Raw genomic sequence first — 20,784 nt, forward strand, 5'->3', positions numbered from 1 at the left:
ACTGCAGCCGACACACTAACGTGTCGTGACACTCAGTTTGGAAAGCTCTGCTCTAGGTTAATGCTTAGGCTGAAACTAGATAGCATGGTAATGTCTGCTGGTGCAAATCAGTCCACGTGACATGATTGCAGCATGAATTGCACCTTGCAAGGGGCAAGCAAGGAAGTAAAAGAGGGAAAACCACAGTAGGAAAACAATACTTTGTCCGTCACAGGCCAGGGGAGAGCAGGAGAAGGATGTTTAGGGTGGCTGGTTTCAGCATCTCTTGTTCCTTATCTCTTGTTCAGTTTTGGCTTGACATTTATGGACCACCCAGTGACTTCTTGGCAGAGCTAGTGTTTGAATCTCGGTCTCACAAGGCCAAATCTGATTCAAAGGAGGAGGGAAAATAAGTCTTGCTATGTGTGTGTACGTGTTCATAGGGAGTTGATGGTGTCTGGGTTAGAGAAAGTATAGGAAGTGTTGAATCCTGATCAGTGAAGTTTTAGACTTTCCTAATCTTGGAAAGAGAAACTTTTTAAAAACTGAAATCCTTCAGATTCTGCTCTGATTGAATTCTGTACTTTGCAACCCAAGTCCGTTTTACTAATCCCCAAGAAACCTTATAGCTTGATCGCTCTCAACAGCCACAGTAGTAGCTACAAAAGGATTAACAGATGTCCTTTTACCGCTTAGTGTACGATGTCTTTGGGTGTTTACATCTCCTGTTTCTGTGGTCTGATGTCCCTGCCTCTGTATACTGGCAAGTAGATGAAAGTTCATCAAGCTGTTGCAGGCAGCTGCAATTCGCTTTCCTGGCAGCTGTGGACACAAAGAATTTATACCGTGCCACCCCTGTGCCTCTGACCTGTCCCCAGACTCTGCCCAGTCTTTCTTAATATTTTTCTAAGGTGCTTATCTCCATGGTAGCTAAGCTTTGAACTACCATTAAGAATCCAGAATATGACCTCAGTCCTTGCGTTCGTAGTCTTTGCCGCTGGATTCTGTGGCAGGATTGAGGCCTAAGTATTCCCACTTACACCAGCTCTCACATTGAAGAACCGAAAGATAAGAGACTGGAGCTGTCGAGGCAGGAACCCTAGCAGTTTGTCCTTTTAAAGAGACTCTTCCCGAACAATCTTTTCAATTCAGGGTGGAGGAGCTACTTTTTTCAAAGCTTCAAAAACAATACTGAAGTGAAGCTAGGAAATCATTCCAGGGACCGTTCCTCTTGGAATGCTTACTTTAAGCAGTATTTGTCGAATACGTTGCAATGTCATCGTTTGACATTTTGGATAAATTTGATTCCCCCCTTCCTAAAATACAATAATGTAGCATGCTTATATTTGGAGTTGAAAAGATTCAGTTTCTGCACAATGAAAATGTAAAAGTTTTGCTCCGAAAAAGTATAAACTGTGTACGTTTTGCATAGTAGTGTCAGGCTCACTTGTTTCATTATAAACTCCCATTTTTATATTTATTTTTGCAGATTTTTCCATTCCCCCAAGTAGGCATGTGGTAAAATACCATATTTTTTGCTCTATACAACTCACTTTTTCCCTCCTAAAAAGTAAGGGGAAATGTGTGTGCGTCTTATGGAGCGAGTGCAGCTATCCCAGAAGCCAGAACAGCAAGAGGGATTGCTGCTTTCACTGCGCAGCGATCCCTCTTGCTGTTCTGGCTTCTGAGATTCAGAATATTTTTTTTCTTGTTTTCCTCCTCCAAAAACTAGGTGCGTCTTGTGGTCTGGTGCGTCTTATAGAGCGAAAAATACGGTAGTATGGTGTAGAGTGTTGGACCTGAAAGATCATATCTTGGCCATGCACTCACTCTAACTTCTGGTTCCTTAGAAAACAATCCTATGCTGCTCGTTACGATGGCTTTATATTACCTCCAGCATCGGAGACAGTATGCTCCTGAATACATAGCTGGCCTGCACAAGCGGGAGACATCTGTTGCCCTTTTTCGTGGCCACTGTGAGAACAGAATGCAGGACTAGAGAGGCCTCTGGTCTCATTCAGCAGAACTGCCCTTATCCATATTTACTCTTAACACAGTCCCACTGTGTTAAATGGGCATTTCTCCTAGGTAAATGTGTATAGGTTTGCAGGTTTAATCTGTTTCCTCACATTACAAAAAAAAGAATGTGACAAAAGCGGGTAGGGGCTTTTGTTCCTAGTAGCCAAATAATTTTAGCTTAAACTAACGCCTGGCTGAAGCAAATGAACATTCTTCTTTGAGGCACTGCCTGCCTTCTGGAATAAAAGCCAAGCAACTGTTCTGCAGTAGTATTTAAGTTTGTAGTTCAGTAGACCTAAAATGAACCTAATTCCAGTGCTCTGTGCGTGCACGCCTAATTTTTTTTTATTTTAAACCTTGGCATTTGTAGCTCCTGTAGCTCTTTTACAAATATATTTGTAAAAGCGGACTCTCACTTAGGCTGCTAATGCCCCCTTCCCCGTCCACATTGAATCCTGCAGGTTTGTCTGTTTACACTGTGTTCAGCCATTTCCTTTCCCTTTTTGGTGCCATCATGATGTGGCAGTGATGGATTTTGTGGCCACCTGTGCTTCCCATTCCCCTGGCACCATGTTCCCCTTGTTCATGGTCGGGGCAGCTAATTTTCCATAAGGGTCCTTCATTATTATTTTGAATGAATCCTTATCAAGTTTCTCCCTAGAATGAAATAATTTTTTTGGTATGCGAGTTACCTTTCGTACAAATGTGAAAATCTTTTTCCATAGCATAAGTATCTGCTCTGTATCCCAGACCTGCACAGTCTGACCTCTAACGCTCTCTTTAATTTTGTTTCCTTTTCTAGAATTTTATAAGAGTGAAGTGATAAAGAATTCTCTGGTAAGTTGCCTTCACTGTGAGGCTTCAGCAAAGTTCCAGATTAATCTTTTCTCCAAAATGTCTAGATATTTGAGTGAAACATTGTTCAAACTGTCTCAATGTTTCCATTTGGCATTATGTGCAAGTTGGCAAGCTGTGTGCGTCGCTGCGTTAAACCGGAGACTGGCATTAGTTTTTTTAGGGCAGCTGAACGAGGCTTTGTTTCCTGTCATGTAAACACAGAGCTGCTTCTGGTCAGAGTTTAAAACACTGTTAAAACTTGCAATAAATGTTTGGTGACTGTGCATGCTGCAAGGAGTGATCTTCTGACAATCTCTTCTCTTAGCTGGCCTTAGATTTTCCTTTATAGCATGAATATCAGTGATGTCAAAGGATTGATAGGCCCTGTTCACCAATTGGAGTGTCCCACCAAGAGTGGGGGAACCCAGGATCCTGCCTACCAGCCAATCACATCCAATTCACCACCTTTACAGTCATACCTTGGGTTATGAACGCTGTAGGTTGCGCATTTTCGGGTTGCGGACCGTGCCGAACCCAGAAGTACCGGAACAGGTTACTTTCTGGTTTCGGCACATCCGCAGAAGTGCAAAATGATGTCATGCGCGTTCGCAGAAGCATGGAATTGCGTCACGCGCGTGCGCAGACACGGCACTGCAGGTTGCCATCATGCCTCCCGCACGGATCACGTTCGCAACCCGAGGTATGACTGTACAGTGGTACCTCGGATTAAGTACTTAATTCGTTCCGGAGGTCCATTCTTAACCTGAAACTGTTCTTAACTTGAAGCACCACTTTAGCTAATGGGGCCTCCTGCTGCCGCCGTGCCGCTGGAGCGATTTCTGTTCTCATTCTGAAGCAAAGTTCTTAACCTGAAGCACTATTTCTGGGTTAGCGGAGTCTGTAACCTGAAGCGTATGTAATCTGAAGTGTATGTAACCTGAGGTACCACTGTATTCAGGGGAAAAACCAAAACAAACACAAAATAGGCTCAATAGAAGAAAATCAAGCAAGCAAATACATACAGACACACACACGAGCGCGCGCGCGCACACACACACACACACACATACACAGAGAGTTCCCTTCCTTCTTTTCCTGGGGTTGTTTGTTCCTGCCTTCCCTTTCCCTCCCCTGCCCATCTGTTCCCTCCTCTTCAGCCACCTTAATCTGTTCCTTTCAGAGCATTTCCCCTCCCTGTTCGCTTTCTGCTCTAGGGCCTGTCTTATTGTAGAAAACTAGAGAGTTTTGTGTGTCTGTGTGTGTGTGGAGTGCAGAAACTTCATGGGCACTGGAAACTTTCATAGGCGCCGTTGCACGGCTGTGTTGGGGCTGCTAGATAGAGCACGTTCTTTTAAAAGCATTGGACTAAATGAATCAACGGTCGGTCTGTCTTGGTATAAGGCAGCTTAATGCATGGTCAGGTAAAACCCTGAACATTTTCAGGATACTGTAGCTGTCTCTCTCATTTTGCAACAACAGAACCCAACATGGCGAAGTCTTGACTTTGGTCTTATGCCCGATCGCCTCGATACGTCCGTTTCCTGCTTTGTGGTGAGGATATGGGGCGGCAAGAATGACACCCATCAGCTGCTGATAGAGTGGAAGGTCAATCTCGATGGACTCAGATATGTGGGCCAGCAGGTAAAATAAGAACATGCTGCTTTTACCATGGGTTGGCTAGTTAGAGAAAGTTTCAGCCGACATCTGTTCTTGTTGGGCTATCTCAACAGATCTCTTAAGTATCATTTTAAGGACAAAGTTAGTAAATGCCGGACAAAATTGTAATGGGACAGTGAGATTCTGTTGCTCATCTTGACAACTGACCCTCCGCACTGGTGAATGGTCGACTACTCATGGTTCAGTAATTTTACAATTTGTCAGGTTTCAAAAGAACAGCTTTCATGATTACTGCAGTGTTTGGTATCTTCTTCTTTTTTTAAAAAAAGAATAATACTTTATTTAGAATTCAACAATAACAAAGGAAAAACCCACAGTAATTGCTACATCAATTCATTACAATTAACCAATTTTAACAATATATAAATATTAATAGAAAAATTAGACAACATCACTTTTAACTTACTGAAGTTTTCGTATTACGCTTTTATCTCTTTCTTAACAAATCAAAGCGAGAAAGACCAAGAAAGGAGGCACAAAAAAGAAAAAAGAGGAAGGGGGGGGGAGAGGAAGGGGGGAAAGGAAAAAGAAAGCATAGTAGAAATAATAACACAATGAGTCTAATTGGAAGTCAAATGTGTTTATTTTGTTTCATTTTGTATCTTCTTTTGAGACTAACCTTTTTAGTTTAGTTTTTTGGATTTAACTTTTGTGAAGTAGGCTCGGATCCAGGAAAACTTATTCTTATTTCTTTTTAGTCTTTTAAGTTGCCACAATACTTGCTTCTGTGTTTGCATTTTCTGACATTTGGTCTGGGAAGTGAATGCCTGGGACCATATTCCACATTCCTTTCCTCTGTTGGGCAGATGGTGACCTTGGATAATTGAAGGAAGTCTCTATACTGATTATTCCTGTAATGAATGTTACCTTAACTGCTAGGAGAACTAATGAAATTCAAAATCAAGTTCACTGAATCTATGACACTTTTAATTAACAGATACATGCGCGTAGCCCAAATGAAATTATTTTTGGGCTGAACGATGGCTATTATGGAGCCTCATACGAACAAAAGGTAAGGATACATATATTGTATATGTCATTAGTATTGTATATAGGCTTCAATTTTTCACATGGGAGCTACAGGTAAACCACAGATTGGAACCTACATAGTAATCCCTCTAGGGAAGACCACCTCAGTTACCATTAAAAAATAAGTCTGGTGGTTTGGCATGAATATAACAGCAGCCTCTCTGGGTGACAGCTCAGAGAGCTGAATACCGTATTGGCCTTAATATAAGCTTCACTTTTTTCCCAAAATCCGACCGTGAAAAGTTAAAGTGCGGCTTAAATTCGTGACCTTACAAAAACTGGCTTTTACGATATTGTTTCTGAAACAGACATACGGTAAAACGGAACGGGTGTGAGTGCCTGCGGAATTTTAAGTGAGCGGCTTATATTCGGATATTGTCTTTTTTTCTCCCCCCCCCCTTGAATTTTAAAGGTGTGGCTTATATTTGGGTGCGGCTTACATTTGGGAAAATACGGTATTTCTTACAATTATGTGTGATGGCTACTGGATAGAAGTTTCTGGCCTTTCTACCTGAGATGTGGATCTTGCCAAAGTCGCCCGATCAGTTTACGAAGGCAGGGTTAGCATAATGCGCTGTATTCACAGCTCCCCGGGGAGATAATTTTGATATATTTTACCTTTTGGAAGATCATGGGTTTCAAACAGTTTTGCTGAGCTGCTTTTAATCAAAAGTGGAATTTGGAGACTTCCTACAGCTACTAATTAAATGAATGGGTGCGTATGGGTGTATTTGCTCATTACATTTGGAATCTGAAGCGGAACGCCAAAGGCCCATGTTAAGATCTGTGGAGATTGTGCACATAGAAGCATTTCCAGTTTGCGGAGTATTCAACTTCCAGTTCAAAATGCAGCTACAATCCTTGGGCAAGCTGTTCTTATTTTATAGCTTATGTAAAATTGGGGTTGGAGGAGCTGTGGGAATAACAAAAGAAGACGTAGGGCTGAGTGAGCTGGTATGATCCTCATATATACCGTATTTTTCGCTCTATAAGACACACTTTTCCCCTCCTAAAAAGTAAGGGGAAATGTGTGTGCATCTTATGGAGCGAATGCAGGTGGGAGGCTCTGTTCAGCGCTCCCTTTAAAGAGCGCACAGAGGGTGTGTGCGGCTTTTGGGGGCTTTTCCCGAGGAGGGAGAAGGAAAAGCCCCCAAGAGCTTCACACACACACTGTGCGCTCTTTAAAGGGAGTGCGGCTCTTGGGGGAGCCTTAGCCGTGCGCAGCCTCTTGCGGGCAGGGGATGAAGGCTCCCCTTGCCCGGGAGAGGCTGCGGGTGGCCAAGCAAGAAGCCAGGACAGCCAGTGGGATCGCAGGGATCCCACTGGCTGTCCTGGCTTCTTGTTTAGCTGCCCGCAGCCTCCACAGCCGGGAGAGGCTACGCGCGGCTAAACAAGAAGCCAGGACAACGCAGTGCTCCCTCTAGCTGTTCCAGCTTCGCATGGCTATCCCTGGCTTTTGCGGGAGATGCTCGGCTCTATCCCTTCCCCCACTTCCCAGAAAAGCCCCCAAGAGCCGTGCTCCCTTTAAAGAGTGCACGGCTCTTGCGGGAGGTCAGGGGAAAGCCAGGAGGCTTGCTTTCACTGAAGCCAGAAGGGCAAGAGGGATCGGTGTGCACCGATTCCGCTTGCTCTCTTGGCTTCAGGGATAGCCCCTCAAGGCCTCCTGAGCGAAGATGGAGGAGCGCTCCCTCTTAGCTCAGGATGCTTTGCGTTGCTTTTTTATTTCTTGTTTTCCCTAAAAACTAGGTGTGTCTTATGGTCCGGTGTGTCTAATAGAGCGAAAAATACGGTAACTGAGAAAAAAAGTTGTATGATAAAGCTTGGAGCATTTTCAATAGCCTTATTTTATTATTGGATGTGTGGTTCCCCCTTCAAGTGGTCCCTATGTTGTATTGAATATGGGTGTAGCTTCCTGGCTCAGCAGCATGTGGGGATTTTTTCAGAAGCAGTGAGCAGTTGGGCTTTTGAGAGATTCCTCTGCTACTGACTCCTTCATTTATGCCCTACCATTCCCAAGCACTTTCTTCTCTGGTGGGAAAATACTTGCGGCGGGGGGAGGGGGGCAGGAATTACACCATTGCATATATTCTTCAGCTAAGCAGATTAAAAAGGGAAATTCTTTCCGCGCTTTCCTTAGGCAGCATGGGAACTGCTGTTTATACTTAAGCTGCAGATAATTAAATTTTTCCCTTGAACTCCCTTTTTGGCCTGCTGGTGCCTTACAGGGCTCATTTCAAAGAAGTGTTTTCATTTAGCAACTGAGATAAGCATAAGATGTGGGCAGTCTTAAGAAGATGACTTCGAGATACGTAGATACCCTTGTGGAAGAAAAAAAAACAATGTAAAAAGGCCTTTAATAGGGAAATGACACCTAATTTCAGTGTTATGAAAAGCAATTAATCAGCTACCCTGTTTGCCTTTAAGGGCCTCTCGGGAACCCAGAAGAATAACCTCCTCCAGGTGGATCAGAACTGTGTCCGCAACTCATACGACGTCTTCTCTTTGCTGAGGTAACTCATTTTAAATCCTGAAATAGAATTGTTGGCACAGATAGTGATATAAAAAGCATCACTGTCAGTAGGCTGAACGTGCATAGCTTTTCAAGAGGTTTCCCCATCATGTCCATTATTGTGCATATAGCTTTGCTGTGAAGATGCCTGGATGGTGATTCTCAACTCCTAGTACATGATCTTGGAAGTCTAACCTTGATGCTCCTTAGGATTACTGCAGACCTGTTCCTTCTACAGTAAAACTTTGAGAGAGTTATGCTTACTGTGGGTGGAGTTAACTGGTGGAGCTTTCCCCACCACCACCACTGGAAGAAGATGGAAGTGTCATACTAAAACGAACAGTGTGGTGGGGGGTGGCCTGTGTTAGCACAAGACCAGCTGTGCTTCTCAGATGAATAGCAGCCTTGTCTCCAGTGTTTGCCTGATGTTGTAATGATGCATATTAGTAGCATAATACTCGTTTCTTTGCTGCTGTTTCTTTCTTTTCCTCCCCCAGTAGCGAAGGATAAGTTCTAGCAGATATAAGTGTTTTAGTTTGGCCATCTCTGCTACCAGTGGCTGCAAGTTCGACACTTCAGTTGCGCACTCTGGGGAGCAGAAATATGGGTTGGAATCTCAAGTGGTACTTAGGTGAGCCTTTGTACTTGAAAGTGCTCAGTGAATTTCTGCAAAAAATATATTAAAGGGCCTCTTGTTGGATCACATTATTGGCCGACCTAGCAAAGTATTGTCTGCATAGGCTATAGTTCAGCCTTTGCCAGCCTGATGGGCTCCACATGTTTTGCACTACGGCTCCCATCAGCCCCAGCCAGCGTCTGATAGGAGTTGTAGACCAAAACTTCTGAAGGTTGGCAAGGCTGGACCATAGTAACAGTTCTCCAAAGTCTTGAGTCTTTCTCAGCGTTGTTTTCTACATTTTGATACAAACAGCATAAGGTTCAGAAGGCAAATGCAAAGTCCTGCTCCTCAGCAACCCACCCCCAAACCCCCTCCCAAAACAAACACGCAGGTCGTAGGAAGAAGCATCTCTGTCATGGCAGTACGTGTGAAAATGATGGTGGCTGCATATTCAGCCACAGGGTGGTGTGATATTTAGTTGCATTAATAGACCCGTCATTTCCAAGACATGAGAAATAATCCCACTTGCTTCTGTACTAGTCTGACCTCATCTGGAATGCTATGTCAGGTTCTACATGCCTCATTTTGAGAAATACAGTGGTACCTCGGGTTAAGTACTTAATTCGTTCCGGAGGTCCGTTCTTAACCTGAAACTGGTCTTAACCTGAAGCACTACTTTAGCTAGTGGGGCCCCCCACTGTCGCCGCACTGCCAGAGCACGATTTCTGTTCTCATCCTGAAGCAAAGTTCTTAACTCGAGGTACTATTTCTGGGTTAGCAGAGTCTGTAACCTGAAGCGTATGTAATCTGAGGTACCACTGTACTTGGCTCCCAAACGCCATGAACCCGGAAGTAAGTGTTCCGGTTTGCGAATGTTTTTCAGAAGCCGAACGTCTGACATGGCTTCGGCTTGAGTGCAGGAAGCTCCTGCAGCCAACTCGGAAGGTGCGCCTTGGTTTTTGAACTGTTTTGGGAGTCGAACGGACTTCCGGAACAGATTACGTTTAAGAACCCAAGGTACCACTGTATGTTTAGCCAGGAAAAGAGAAGACAGAGGACAGATAACACTGTCAAATACCAGATGGCAGAACTAGATCAGTAGGGTTAAGTCACGAGAGAATTCATTTTGGTTGAACCTAAGGAGAAACTTACTGATTCTAGGAGCAGTTTGAAAATGGGATCATGTACTGGGCAGTGGGGTGTGGGGTGTGGCTCTTCTTCATCAGATCCAAGGCTTACTCTGATTCATGCAAGATTGAACTTGGTGTTAGGTTTCAAAGTGCCCACTGTTTCTACTGATGAACTACCACAGTTTGGGTAACTAGTGCCCTGACTGATGGATTGATTGATAGACTGAGTGTACTTATATGCCGCTTTTCCACAATGAGCTGTGCTCAAAGTGGCATACAGCAAATGTTCAAAACATCCAAATACACAAAATGCAAAGCATGTCAGTATATTCAGACGTTGCCTAGCTCAGCATTGCAAGTTCTGTATGTGTGAATGGATAGACATAACCGAAGTTTGATGGCCTATTAATGAGCATAGTATGTGTTGAACTCTGCTGTAGAATATGCTCTGGGCTATGCCCACAGCCTTGTTGAACTCCTTGTCCAGCTTGCTCAGGCCTTTCTCAACACCTCTCAAATAATGGGTAGCCAACATGGTGTTGTCCACTAAATCCCATCATCCCTGACCATTGGAATCACCACACTGGATTAACCCTGTCTTAAATACTCTTCAGAATTGCTTTGGAGTTCAAAAACTCAAATTTCTATATTGCAGCTCTACCAGAAGGTGTCACTCTTGCCTTGCAAGAATTATTATAGGGCATTTTTCTTTTAATGAATGGGTGGTAGAGCAGAGCTGAACGACTGCTGTTTTACTCATAAAGTTGTCTTCTACAAGCATTTTAATATTAGAGTTTTGATTCTACAGAAACATTGGCTGTCAAATTCTCAAACAACTGAGCTTATTTATATAAGTGTACTTAAAAGCAGGTAGAATGCTTGCTGCCTAAGGCAAAATTAACTTGTCAAGTATATGATTACAAGTATATCATGCATTCACTTACTTGATCACCAAGGGCCTATCTAGTCTAGCATCCTGTTTCCAACAGATGGATGTTTCTGCGAAGGGTGGCACTAACTCAAGATCCCTTCTCCCAAGTTTGTGCTGCTTATTCAGCATGGATTCTTCCAGTAAACAAAGAAGTGCTACCACAACTAATAGCCCCCTGGTATGAATGAATGAATGAATGAATTTATTAATACGGTCACAGACCAGCATCAACACACACAATATCACAGATCACAAAAAAAAATAATCAGAAATACAGAGGACAATATGAATATAACAAGGATTTAAATATAAAAAATTAAAATTAATTATTAGCGTGCCCCCTGTAATTAACATTTAGGGGTTTGGTCATTATGGGATACCACTTGCTTCCTGCGATTAATTGCAGACGCACAGAATTTGGCTACATTTAATGTAGTCTTGGGATTCTTGTCCTCTAGCAGTAGTTTTAAACTATGGTGTTCCGATTCTTTCCGGGACTTTTGCAAAACAGGTGTAATAAAAGTCAAACGTATATCCTCATAAAGACGACAACGTAATAGTACATGTGAAGCAGTTGCAACTTCCAACGAGCCACAAGGGCAGACCCGTGCTGTGTATGGTTTACCCTCAAATCTGCCCCCTGGTAGAATTATGAGAGCCTGCTGGATCAGGCCAGTGGCTCATTTTGTTCTCACAGGCTGACCAGGTGCCCGTGGGAAACCGACAAGCAGGATTCGAGCACAAGAGCATCTCTCCCCTCCTGTGGTTTTCAGCAGCTGGTACTCAGAAGCATTTCTGCTTCCACTGTGGAGGACAGAGCATAGCCCTCGTGGCTAGCAGCCTTCAGTAGACATATCCACCTCCTCTGGGAGGGAGTTTCGTTGTTTAACTATTAGCTGCAGAAAGACGTACTTTATTTTATCTGTCCTAAATCTTTCAAAATTCAGCTTCATTGGATGAACACCGTAAATACCTTTCATCCCCTTTTTAAAAAATAAAAATTATTCAAAATTCTAACAAAACATATTATCCAAAAACATATCATCCTTGTCCCCCCCCCCCATTTTTCCTCCCTCCCCCCTCCCACACAAAACCCCACCCCACCCCCGACTTCCCTCAGTTCCAGTCTTTGGTTTCTCTAAGAATGCTGTTTTCTGCATGTTACAAAGTTGTATAGATCCTCAAACTATTTAGCTGATTATTATCAATAAAATGTTTGTGAATGTTTATTCAAAACCTGCCAAGGAGTCCAGTTCGCTTTGTTGCGTCTTCAGATACTTTGTAAAGGGTTCCCATTCATCCTTAAAGTCGCAGTTATCCTTGTCCCGTAGCTTATATGTCAGTTTTGCCAGTTCTGCATAGTCCATCAATTTTTCTTGCCATGATTCTTTAGTTGGGGTTTCTTCAGTCTTCTATCCTTGTGCTACCAGAACTCTCGCGGCCGTTGCCGCACCTTTCATCCCTTTTAAAAAGCAGCTGAAGCTGGAGACCATCTACATATGTCATGGTAGTGACTTTCATAAGTCAGCCATACATATGTGTGAAGAAGCACCTTCTTCTGTCTTTCCATGCTTAAAACAAATCAGAATTCTGGCCTCAACAATGGCTTTTGGTAACAGGAGGGAGGGATCTTCAGATTCCCTGGATGAGGAAGACTGTCAAATACCAAATGGTCCTTCTCTGAGGCCTTCTCTCACCCCCACCTTGAAATGAACATTATATCATGCTGCGGTAATAATTTCGTATGTAAAATAGGTGTGCCACATGTGAGTGTGCCGGGAGATCAAATAGGAGGGGGGCAGGGTTGATTGGAGTGCCTCGCTGTTAGTTGCTTTGTAGAGGAACGCTGGTGGGTCTAATGACCCCCTAACTCCCCACAAATCAGTGTTGGCTGAGGTATACATAGGCCTTCTGCTCTGCTGCTGCTTTGAAAAATTAACAGCAGAGAGCAGCACATGGATTCAAGCTCTCGGCTAGCCAGTCCAATAAGCTTTATGCAGCAGCTGCATCATAGCCAACGAGGTTAATCTTGAGGCGCGGTTACTGCTAATTGAAAATTTGTTTTATATGATTTATGCTGTACTTGTGATATTCTATTACGTTCTTATTATTTATTGTTTGGGATTCATTTGAATGAAAAGCAGCGTACTAATACAATCTATCCATCAAGGGAAGCAATAACTTAAAGGTGTTTTTTTTTGGGGGGGGGGGCAAAAGCTGAGCACCAGCAATGCATCTGAGAGCATTGGGTTCCCTGAAATTAATTTCTCATCCCTTCCTCCCCACCCCACAGCATAAACTCTTTAAGCTGTGAGTACGAATGCCTTACCCAACTTGAGGCCTATCTCAGGGGCCCAAAACAATTCATATGTTTTTCAGAAATGGTGAGCAAATTTTGGCCTTTTTAAAATGACCCCTAAACTTACTGGGAATACTAAATTCTACATGCTTCATCTCGGGAGAAATCACCTTGCCTATATTGCAGTGACCGGTTTCGTATGTGCCAAAGAGAGGAGACTCCAAGCTGTTTCCTCCATTTCTCTTCTTTCTCGCTAATAGCTCTTGACAGTGCAGTTTTCTACTGAGTTTGTGAAGGGTGACCACCTCCTGGACTTCTTGCATGGAGTTAGAGCAGGGATTTTTAACAGCTGGCAAGTGAGTGCTGAATTCTAGCCTGCGGCTGCAGACAAACCTATATGAACCATGTGCATATGTGAGGGGATTGCGAGTCGCAGGGAGATGGCTTAGTTTTCCATGGGGCTTTAATGAGAACAATATTTGCAGGTAATACTCAACACACTGAACTCTGATACCTTAAAATAAGCCTTCAGGGGGGAAAAGAGCTTCAATTTTTAGGATCTTTTAAAATGCGTTATTCTGTATATACCACATTGAACACTGGAATCGGTCATTCTGGGTTGAATAACTGAACTTTAACCAATCTGAGAAATATTCTGCGTTATGACAAGGTATAGTATCTCCACAATAGTTGGATACTATGGTCTGTACACGGTGGATGACTAGTCTGCAAGTTGCCAGCGTCTTGAAATGGAATGAAATGGGTTTGCTGCCAATAATGATCTCCCCTCCAAACTAACATGCAGCACAACTTGAATAATGTCCTGGTACTGATAGGTTGTGTTCTGCTCCCCTCCATCTCCACCAGCCACATGTTGCTATCATTCTGACTTGGGACCCCAGATTTCAAGTGGCGTCAGAGATGGCTGTGCCTATGGCACTCTAGTCATGCGGTGATGAATATTTTTCAGCTTGTTCGCCCCTGTGGGGGCATGGGTGGGTAAGCTGCTTGAAGAGGTGAGACCAGTTGCTTTCATGCTTCGCCTTCGCCCCAGTCAGCAAAGAAAGACAGGCAATCTGACTAGATCAGGTTTCTCAAACTTGGGTCTCCTGCTGGTACAGTTCCCATCATCCCTGATCACTGGTCCTGCTAGCTAGGGATGATGGGAGTTGTAGTCCAAAAACAGCCGGTGATCCAAGTTTGGGAAATCCTGTCTTAGAGAGGCGATCAGTGCCTCAGTCAGAGAAGGCATGGTTCCTGCATGTTTGCGAGAGGCTGTAGTGAAACCCCTTGTGGAAAAAAATAAAATGTAGAGCCAAGTAATGTGAGTAGCCATTGGTCCATCTCACATTAGCCTTAATTTGAGCAAGGGAGACCTGATTACTTAAATCTGTTACAGTCTGGTTTGGAGGCATGGAAGCTGTCTTGCTTGCCCTGGTGGATGAGCCTGTGCTGAAGGATGCATAGAAGTGTGTGATTCTATTGATTCTCTTAAATTTCTTGATGGCTTTTTTTTTTTAGCGTGGGTCATGGTATCCTCCTCTACTTCAATGGTTCCAGACATTCCAGTCTCACAAGGTAGTTCTGGGGGATGTTGTTCAGCCCCATGACCTTTGGCTTAACAGGGTACCAAAGTATCTGTCTTGTCTCTTACTCTGTTTCACGTCTGCATGAAACAACATGGCGAGATCATCCAGGGGCTTAGGCCGAGGTGTCACCAGTATATTGATGGTGTGCGACTCTACCCCCTTTCCCCCGTAGTCTAATCCCAGGAAGTCTGTGGAGCTGCTAAATCAGCGTCAGTTGAGTGGGCCGAGGGAGGTGAATAAGCTGAAATAATGCAGATAAGTTGGAAGAATGGTTGGTCAGGGGCTCTGGCAATCTGTGGAAGGTTGTGCAACTTGCTCCAGATGCGATTGTGCTGCCTTTGAAGACGCAGGTCTGCCATCTGGGATGCCTCTGGCCTCCATTCTTGGCAGGCATTCTTGAATGTGTAGGTGGTGATGGTAGCTAGCAGTGTTTTTTTTTTACCAGCTTCAGCTAGTTCACCAGCTGAGGTCTCTCCCAAACAAGATGGCCCTGATACGAATTCTTCATGCCTCTGTTGCTTCTTGGCTGATCTACTGCGATGCTTTTAATATGCCACTTCTTTAGGTCCCTTGTGCCCAAAGCAACTTACAGGTATTAACAAAGTTACTGCTAAAACCAAGAACAAAAGATCCACACAAATAAAACCGACTCGGAACTCGAGCAACATAACCGTTCTCCACCCTCCATCCAGTGAGCGAGACACAACATTACCCAGGAAAAGCCAATTGAAGCAAACAACTCTTTCAGGCCTTCCAAAAAGCCTAATGTTTAGCTGGTGTAGCTCCAAAATAATTTGGAAACTTAAATTCTCAGCTCCGGTTATGGTGCCAAACTATTGTCTGGTATCCATCGATGCTATTTTATCACTCCGGTCCTATTCCAGCTCTGCTGGTTTCCTGTTTGTTTCCAGGCTCAATTTAAAGTGCTGGTGTTAGGTTTAAAGCCCTAAAAATGGCCTTGGAAGCAGGTTGTTCTCAGGACCATCTATTCCTATATGAACCTTCCTGACCAGTTAAGATCAGGTTTGGAGGCCCTGCTCTTGGTTCCATTGATACGTGGTGTCAGGTGGATGGATATAAAAGATGGGGCCTTCTCTTTTGGCGGTGACAATGTTTTGGAATGTCCTTCTTTTGGGAGCCTGCCAAGCTTCCTCACTCTTGGCTTTCAGGCGTCCTTTAAATGCCCCCTCCATGTTTCAGGAAATTTAGACTTTTTAGAGATCTTTTATCTGTTGCCATGAGCTTATTAAGATTTTATGCTGCAGTCTGTCTGTGGCTTTGTTTTAAATTGCAATTTTATGGAGTTCTTTTTGGTGTGTTTTAATTTTGTAAAAAGCTTTGACTCCTTAGAAAAGATACATAAAGAATGACATCAGATTATTAAATAAGCTCTGCTGCATGCTATGGAGGAGAGCGGGGGAATCTGTCCTCTTTTTGGCAGCAGATTTGGTAAGTTCTGACATCTAGCGCTGCTGTCACATTTGCTGAGAAGCTTTTATTTTGTGAGACAAGCCCTGAAGATGGCAATTTGGTGGGTAGGAGTTAGAATCTGCCAATATTTTAGTTGGTGTGCTTGTGAAAGCAATTATCTAGGTGTCTGCTGACCATCTTAACGAAGAGAAAAACAGTGATGAATTTTGAGGGGTGCATGATTAGTACTACAGTCATACCTCAGAAATTGAACGGAATCCGTTCCAGAAGTCCATTTGACTTCCAAAATGTTTGGGAACCAAGGTGCGACTTCTGATTGGCTGCAGGAGCTGCAGCCAATCGGAACCTACGAAACCCACATCGGACGTTCGGGTTCCAAAGAACGTTTGCAAACCGAAACACTCACTTCCGGGTTTGCTGCGTTTGGGAGCCAAAACGTTCCAACTCGCAAGGTGTTCAACTTCCGAGGTACGACTGTATATCGAAGAATCCTTTCTGTATGATTAGGCGCACCAGAATGTAGTAGTTTCTCTTGAGTGATATTGAATTGCATTTTAGTTGTGCTAAACAAGAGATGTTGTTTATTGGTCCCTAATGGTGACTCTGCAACACCCACATCCCCAAGTGGGTTTAAGACACGTTTCTGCTTGTTGGCTTCTGAGAATGGTTATTGGACCCCTCTGGGTTGCATCTCACTGTTTGGAAAGAGGACTGGGAAAGCTTGATCCTTAAATGTTTTTCTGCTTTGGGAGCAGAGTTCATCCAAGGGTCCCGAAAGCTCTTGGAGCATTTTATCTTCATGCACTGTCCCTTCTGCGTCCTGTGCTGTTAAGAACACTTGCTTTATGTTGCACAGGAAGCCGATGGCTGTTCAGGATAGACTCGTGGAGCCCTTCTCCATTTCTATCCTCGTTCCTCTTCTTGGCTCGTGTCGTATTCTGGCGTTGACTATTTGTCACATAGTTTCAGGAACTGGGTGAGGATGGGGTTGCATATAAACCTGAAAAGTCCATTGGATGTGTTGGTGGGGAAGGAAATTCCAAAAAACAAAATGTCAGATGTGTAGATTTGGGGGTCTGGATTGAAGGCTGCCGCTTCTTCATGGCTAATGTAGCCGGACCTCTTTAGAATCTAGTCTCTAGGTAAGCATAAAGACTTGTTTGTTCAGGTTTCATATTTTTTGTTTTAAAATCTGTTTAATAGAAGCTCTTTTAATAATAGTACTGGGTGTTTGCAATTTGGGTATCCCATATCTCTCACTTTGCCAAAAAGCTCTCGCTCTGTTTTCTAAATCCCCAGCGGTCATTACTTTGTTTAAATAAACCCAGTGTAAACTAAGGTTGTTTTGGCAAATCTGACCTTCCCTGTATTTATTTCTCTTGTGAGAAATAGCTATAGGATGTGTGACTGTAGTATTTAGTCTGTGCATTCATGGCTTGTGACCAAGAATGAAATAAATGCTGTACATGGGGGGGGGGGGGAGGAAGGAGAGGACAAAAGAGGAAGAAAGCGAACAGCATCCAGGCGTTCAAGAAGATGGATGGAAAATGCTTCAGGCGATTGACTGCAATGCATGTCAAAAAGCCATAGATCTGGATTCTTTTATAAGCACCATCTGAGAACAGTGACGATTCTCTAACTGACCAGTGTTTGCTTTGTTGATTTGTGACTAAGGTACCTAAAATGGCCTAAATATGCCAAACAAAGGGGCTGTGGGGCTGGAATAGATCATTCATTGCTGCCTCCTCACATTGTTGCTTTTTAATAGTGGAAATGTGATTCGACGTGCATCTTCTGCATTGTTAAATTATCAGAACGCTCTGATGAATCTAGTAGAGAAATTGGACTCCTGGGAATTGGTTTCAATTTTAAAAGGTTCCTGGCCCTCGTGATTTTTGAGACTTTTCTGAAAATGTATAGGTAATGTCTATAAAAGACTCTCAAAGCCCAAGAGATGGCACTTCTGTAGCCTGCATGGCTATTGCTGCTCAGTGATTTCTGGTCATGTTTCGCCTCTATCCGAAAAGGAAAAAAGAAAAGAAAGGGGGGACGACGACACACAATTAGCTCCAGATTCTTTGAAAATCAATCATTTAAGAATTTGCGCTTGCAGTTTAGGCTAAAGGTAGGGGAATAACACTTGGAATGTTTCCTGTTGTGGACTCCCTGCAAGTGATAATAACGATAAATCTAGCACAACCTGCTGTTTTAGTCTTCTGCATGCAAGGGTTGTTTACAAAACACATAGGAACATTAAAGAATGTGATCCCCTATGTTATGTACTGAGTTGAATAGGATCCAAAATGCAGCAGTCTGATTGGTCCTAGAACAATAGGATTCAGAATGCAGCAGTCTGATTGGTCCACAGGAGTCACCCAATCCAGGTCCAGGTGGAAGTGAATCCGCAACCTGATTGGCCTACAGGTGAATCCCGGAATTAGCCAATCACATGGGGCCCATTGTGTAAATAATGTATATAAAGCAGACATTCTGGGGGAACTTCCATTCCTCCTCACCACTATGAGCTGAATAAAGAGCATGAAATCCACTCTCGACTCCGAGTATATTTCACCCTACCTGTAGAGTGAAGTGATATTGCTCATTTTATCACCTCATTTAGACCTGCTGTGGGGTTTTAGAGTAAAATGGGACTTTCCGCATGAGGGGCTAGTTTGTAGCCAAAAAGTACCAAGAGAGCAATAGTGTTTGTGCACAAGCACTCTGATAAATATGCAGTAGTACCCAAGCCTTCATGATAGACAACACCCCATTTATGTGCGACCGTGCGGAAGCACAGTGCCAGGTACCCGGAAATAAGGAGCATCTTGGAGGACCCCCCCCCCGAGCCCAAAAAGGACCTCTGTGTAAGCCAGAGGGGCAGCAGGGCTTCTTCAGCTGATTCGCAGGGAAGTGGCTGCTTCTGCTGCTGTGCTACCCCTTACACCAGCTGTTAGTTGGGGAGGCTGAGCAGCTCAGCAAAGCCCCGCTGCCCCTCCGGCTTGTGTGGAGATCCTCTCCGAAGCCCCAAGAGATTATTCTCTTTGGGCTCTGGGGTGAGTCTCTTCCCGAGCCAGGAGGACTCTCCAGGGTGCTCCTCATTTTTTGCGATTTTGCACTTGTGCGCTTGGACCTGAAATGTAACCCCCATGTGAATGGGGAGCCACCTGCATCTAAACAAAAGTTGCCCTTTTTGCTTGGTATACGTCAGAATCCAAGAACAAAATCAGTCATAATTAGCATTTGCATGTCTGAGTGGGTGCCCGTCTCTTAACAATATATTCTGGTTATGAATGTAAACTGTTCATTGAAAGACCTGAATTGATGTGTGCTGTATTAAATTCTCATCCAGTTAGTATCAAACGTTCTTTTTTGATAGCTTCATTTTGGAGATATTTTCGCACTTTGTCAATAGATGTGAACTTAGTGAACTGTTTTAGATGAAAATAAAGACAGCTCAGAACAACCTTTTGTATTCTAATCCATGCAATTAGTTTTAAATCCTGCATGGTGATAACTTTCAACTGAATTGGGTCACAGCTGGGCGACTTTCCAAGCCATCACGGTTTATCAGGGAAATCATTTATTGTCGAGAAATAGCTGGTGGAATCTGACTGTGATTGCTTGATGTTTGGTTAATAGCAGAACCTATTCCTTTAACATAAGCAGAATTGATTGAGGAACAAAATCGGATGAAATTATTCAAGAGGAGCGGGGAGGAATCTTCTCCAAATTCGGCATTCATCATCAATCTGTTTTTCGAATTACGCTTAAAGAAAGCATTTCACTCCTCTAAATTAAGCTCATGTCCGAAGACAGTCGAAACAAGTAACACAAGAATTTCATGTGCACCAGTGTGAGTGCATGTCCCTCTTGGGGTGGTGCAACAGCATACATTGTAATTGTGGGATGTGTTCCTGGAGGAGAGCAGCTACCTCTGTTCTCCTGGGCTGGGCTGCAAGCAAGTTTGTACAAAATGCAGAGTGTTTCCTCATACTCCACCTGTTGTGGTCTTCACCCACCAGATAACAACCCCATACGGGACAGCTGCATATTCCTGCATTGCATGGTCCCTTCCAACTTTACAGCTCTATGTAAAGAACTGATGTCTGATCCTCAAACTAACCAACATAGAAACCAGACCCGAGTGAAAATCTAGAGTTTCTTTTATATGTTGTAAATTTGTTAATGACGTTCACAAATATTGTGACAGCGTCATGTAAGAAGTGCTCTTCCAGACACAGGTGAGGCTCAGTGTATTTCTATATTTATGAAATTTTTAAAAAATGGATCCAGAGAGAACCAGGAAATATGAGTTAGTCAGCTTTATGCTTCTTCCGGATAAACTGGTAAAAAGCAGTATTAAAGAGAATTAGTAAGCCTATTGAGGAAGAATGCTTCCTTGCTGAGAAAGAATGTGGATGTTTAAAAAATAAAGCATAATGGGAAGAAAGTGAAAGCTTTATTCCTCTCCTCCTTATACTAGAATTGAATTAGGGGCTGGGAGTGGTTGTCCAATCAAGTTGGCCTGTCTTGAATTTCCATTTAGGGCTTTAAAAGTAATAATACCTGGAAAGAGACTCAGTAAATCAGCAAAGGAACAACATGATTCCAGAATTCTCCTCTATCTGACGTCTGTAAAAGGTCTCCAAAGGCAGCCCCATGTACATCATGTTTCAGTAATCCAGCCTAGATGTAACGAATGTAGGTTTGACTGACTGTGTCCAAGTCTGCTGAA

At 43.5% G+C, this 20,784-nt stretch overlaps 1 protein-coding gene across 1 annotated transcript in view; it reads left to right on the plus strand.

The window, feature by feature from the left end:
- The window catches only part of UVRAG (UV radiation resistance associated), an 83,871-nt gene that overhangs the window by 10,747 nt on the left and 52,340 nt on the right, over positions 1-20,784 (plus strand). Inside the window, exons 3-6 of the mRNA XM_081002095.1 lie at positions 2,801-2,835; positions 4,315-4,476; positions 5,450-5,524; positions 7,966-8,051. Coding sequence (XP_080858221.1) covers positions 2,801-2,835; positions 4,315-4,476; positions 5,450-5,524; positions 7,966-8,051 — 358 coding nt within the window. The remainder of the gene's footprint in view (positions 1-2,800; positions 2,836-4,314; positions 4,477-5,449; positions 5,525-7,965; positions 8,052-20,784) is intronic.

This window comes from Podarcis pityusensis (genome assembly GCF_964106645.2).
Source record: "Podarcis pityusensis genome assembly, chromosome: 4".
NCBI classification, from domain to species: domain Eukaryota; kingdom Metazoa; phylum Chordata; class Lepidosauria; order Squamata; family Lacertidae; genus Podarcis; species Podarcis pityusensis.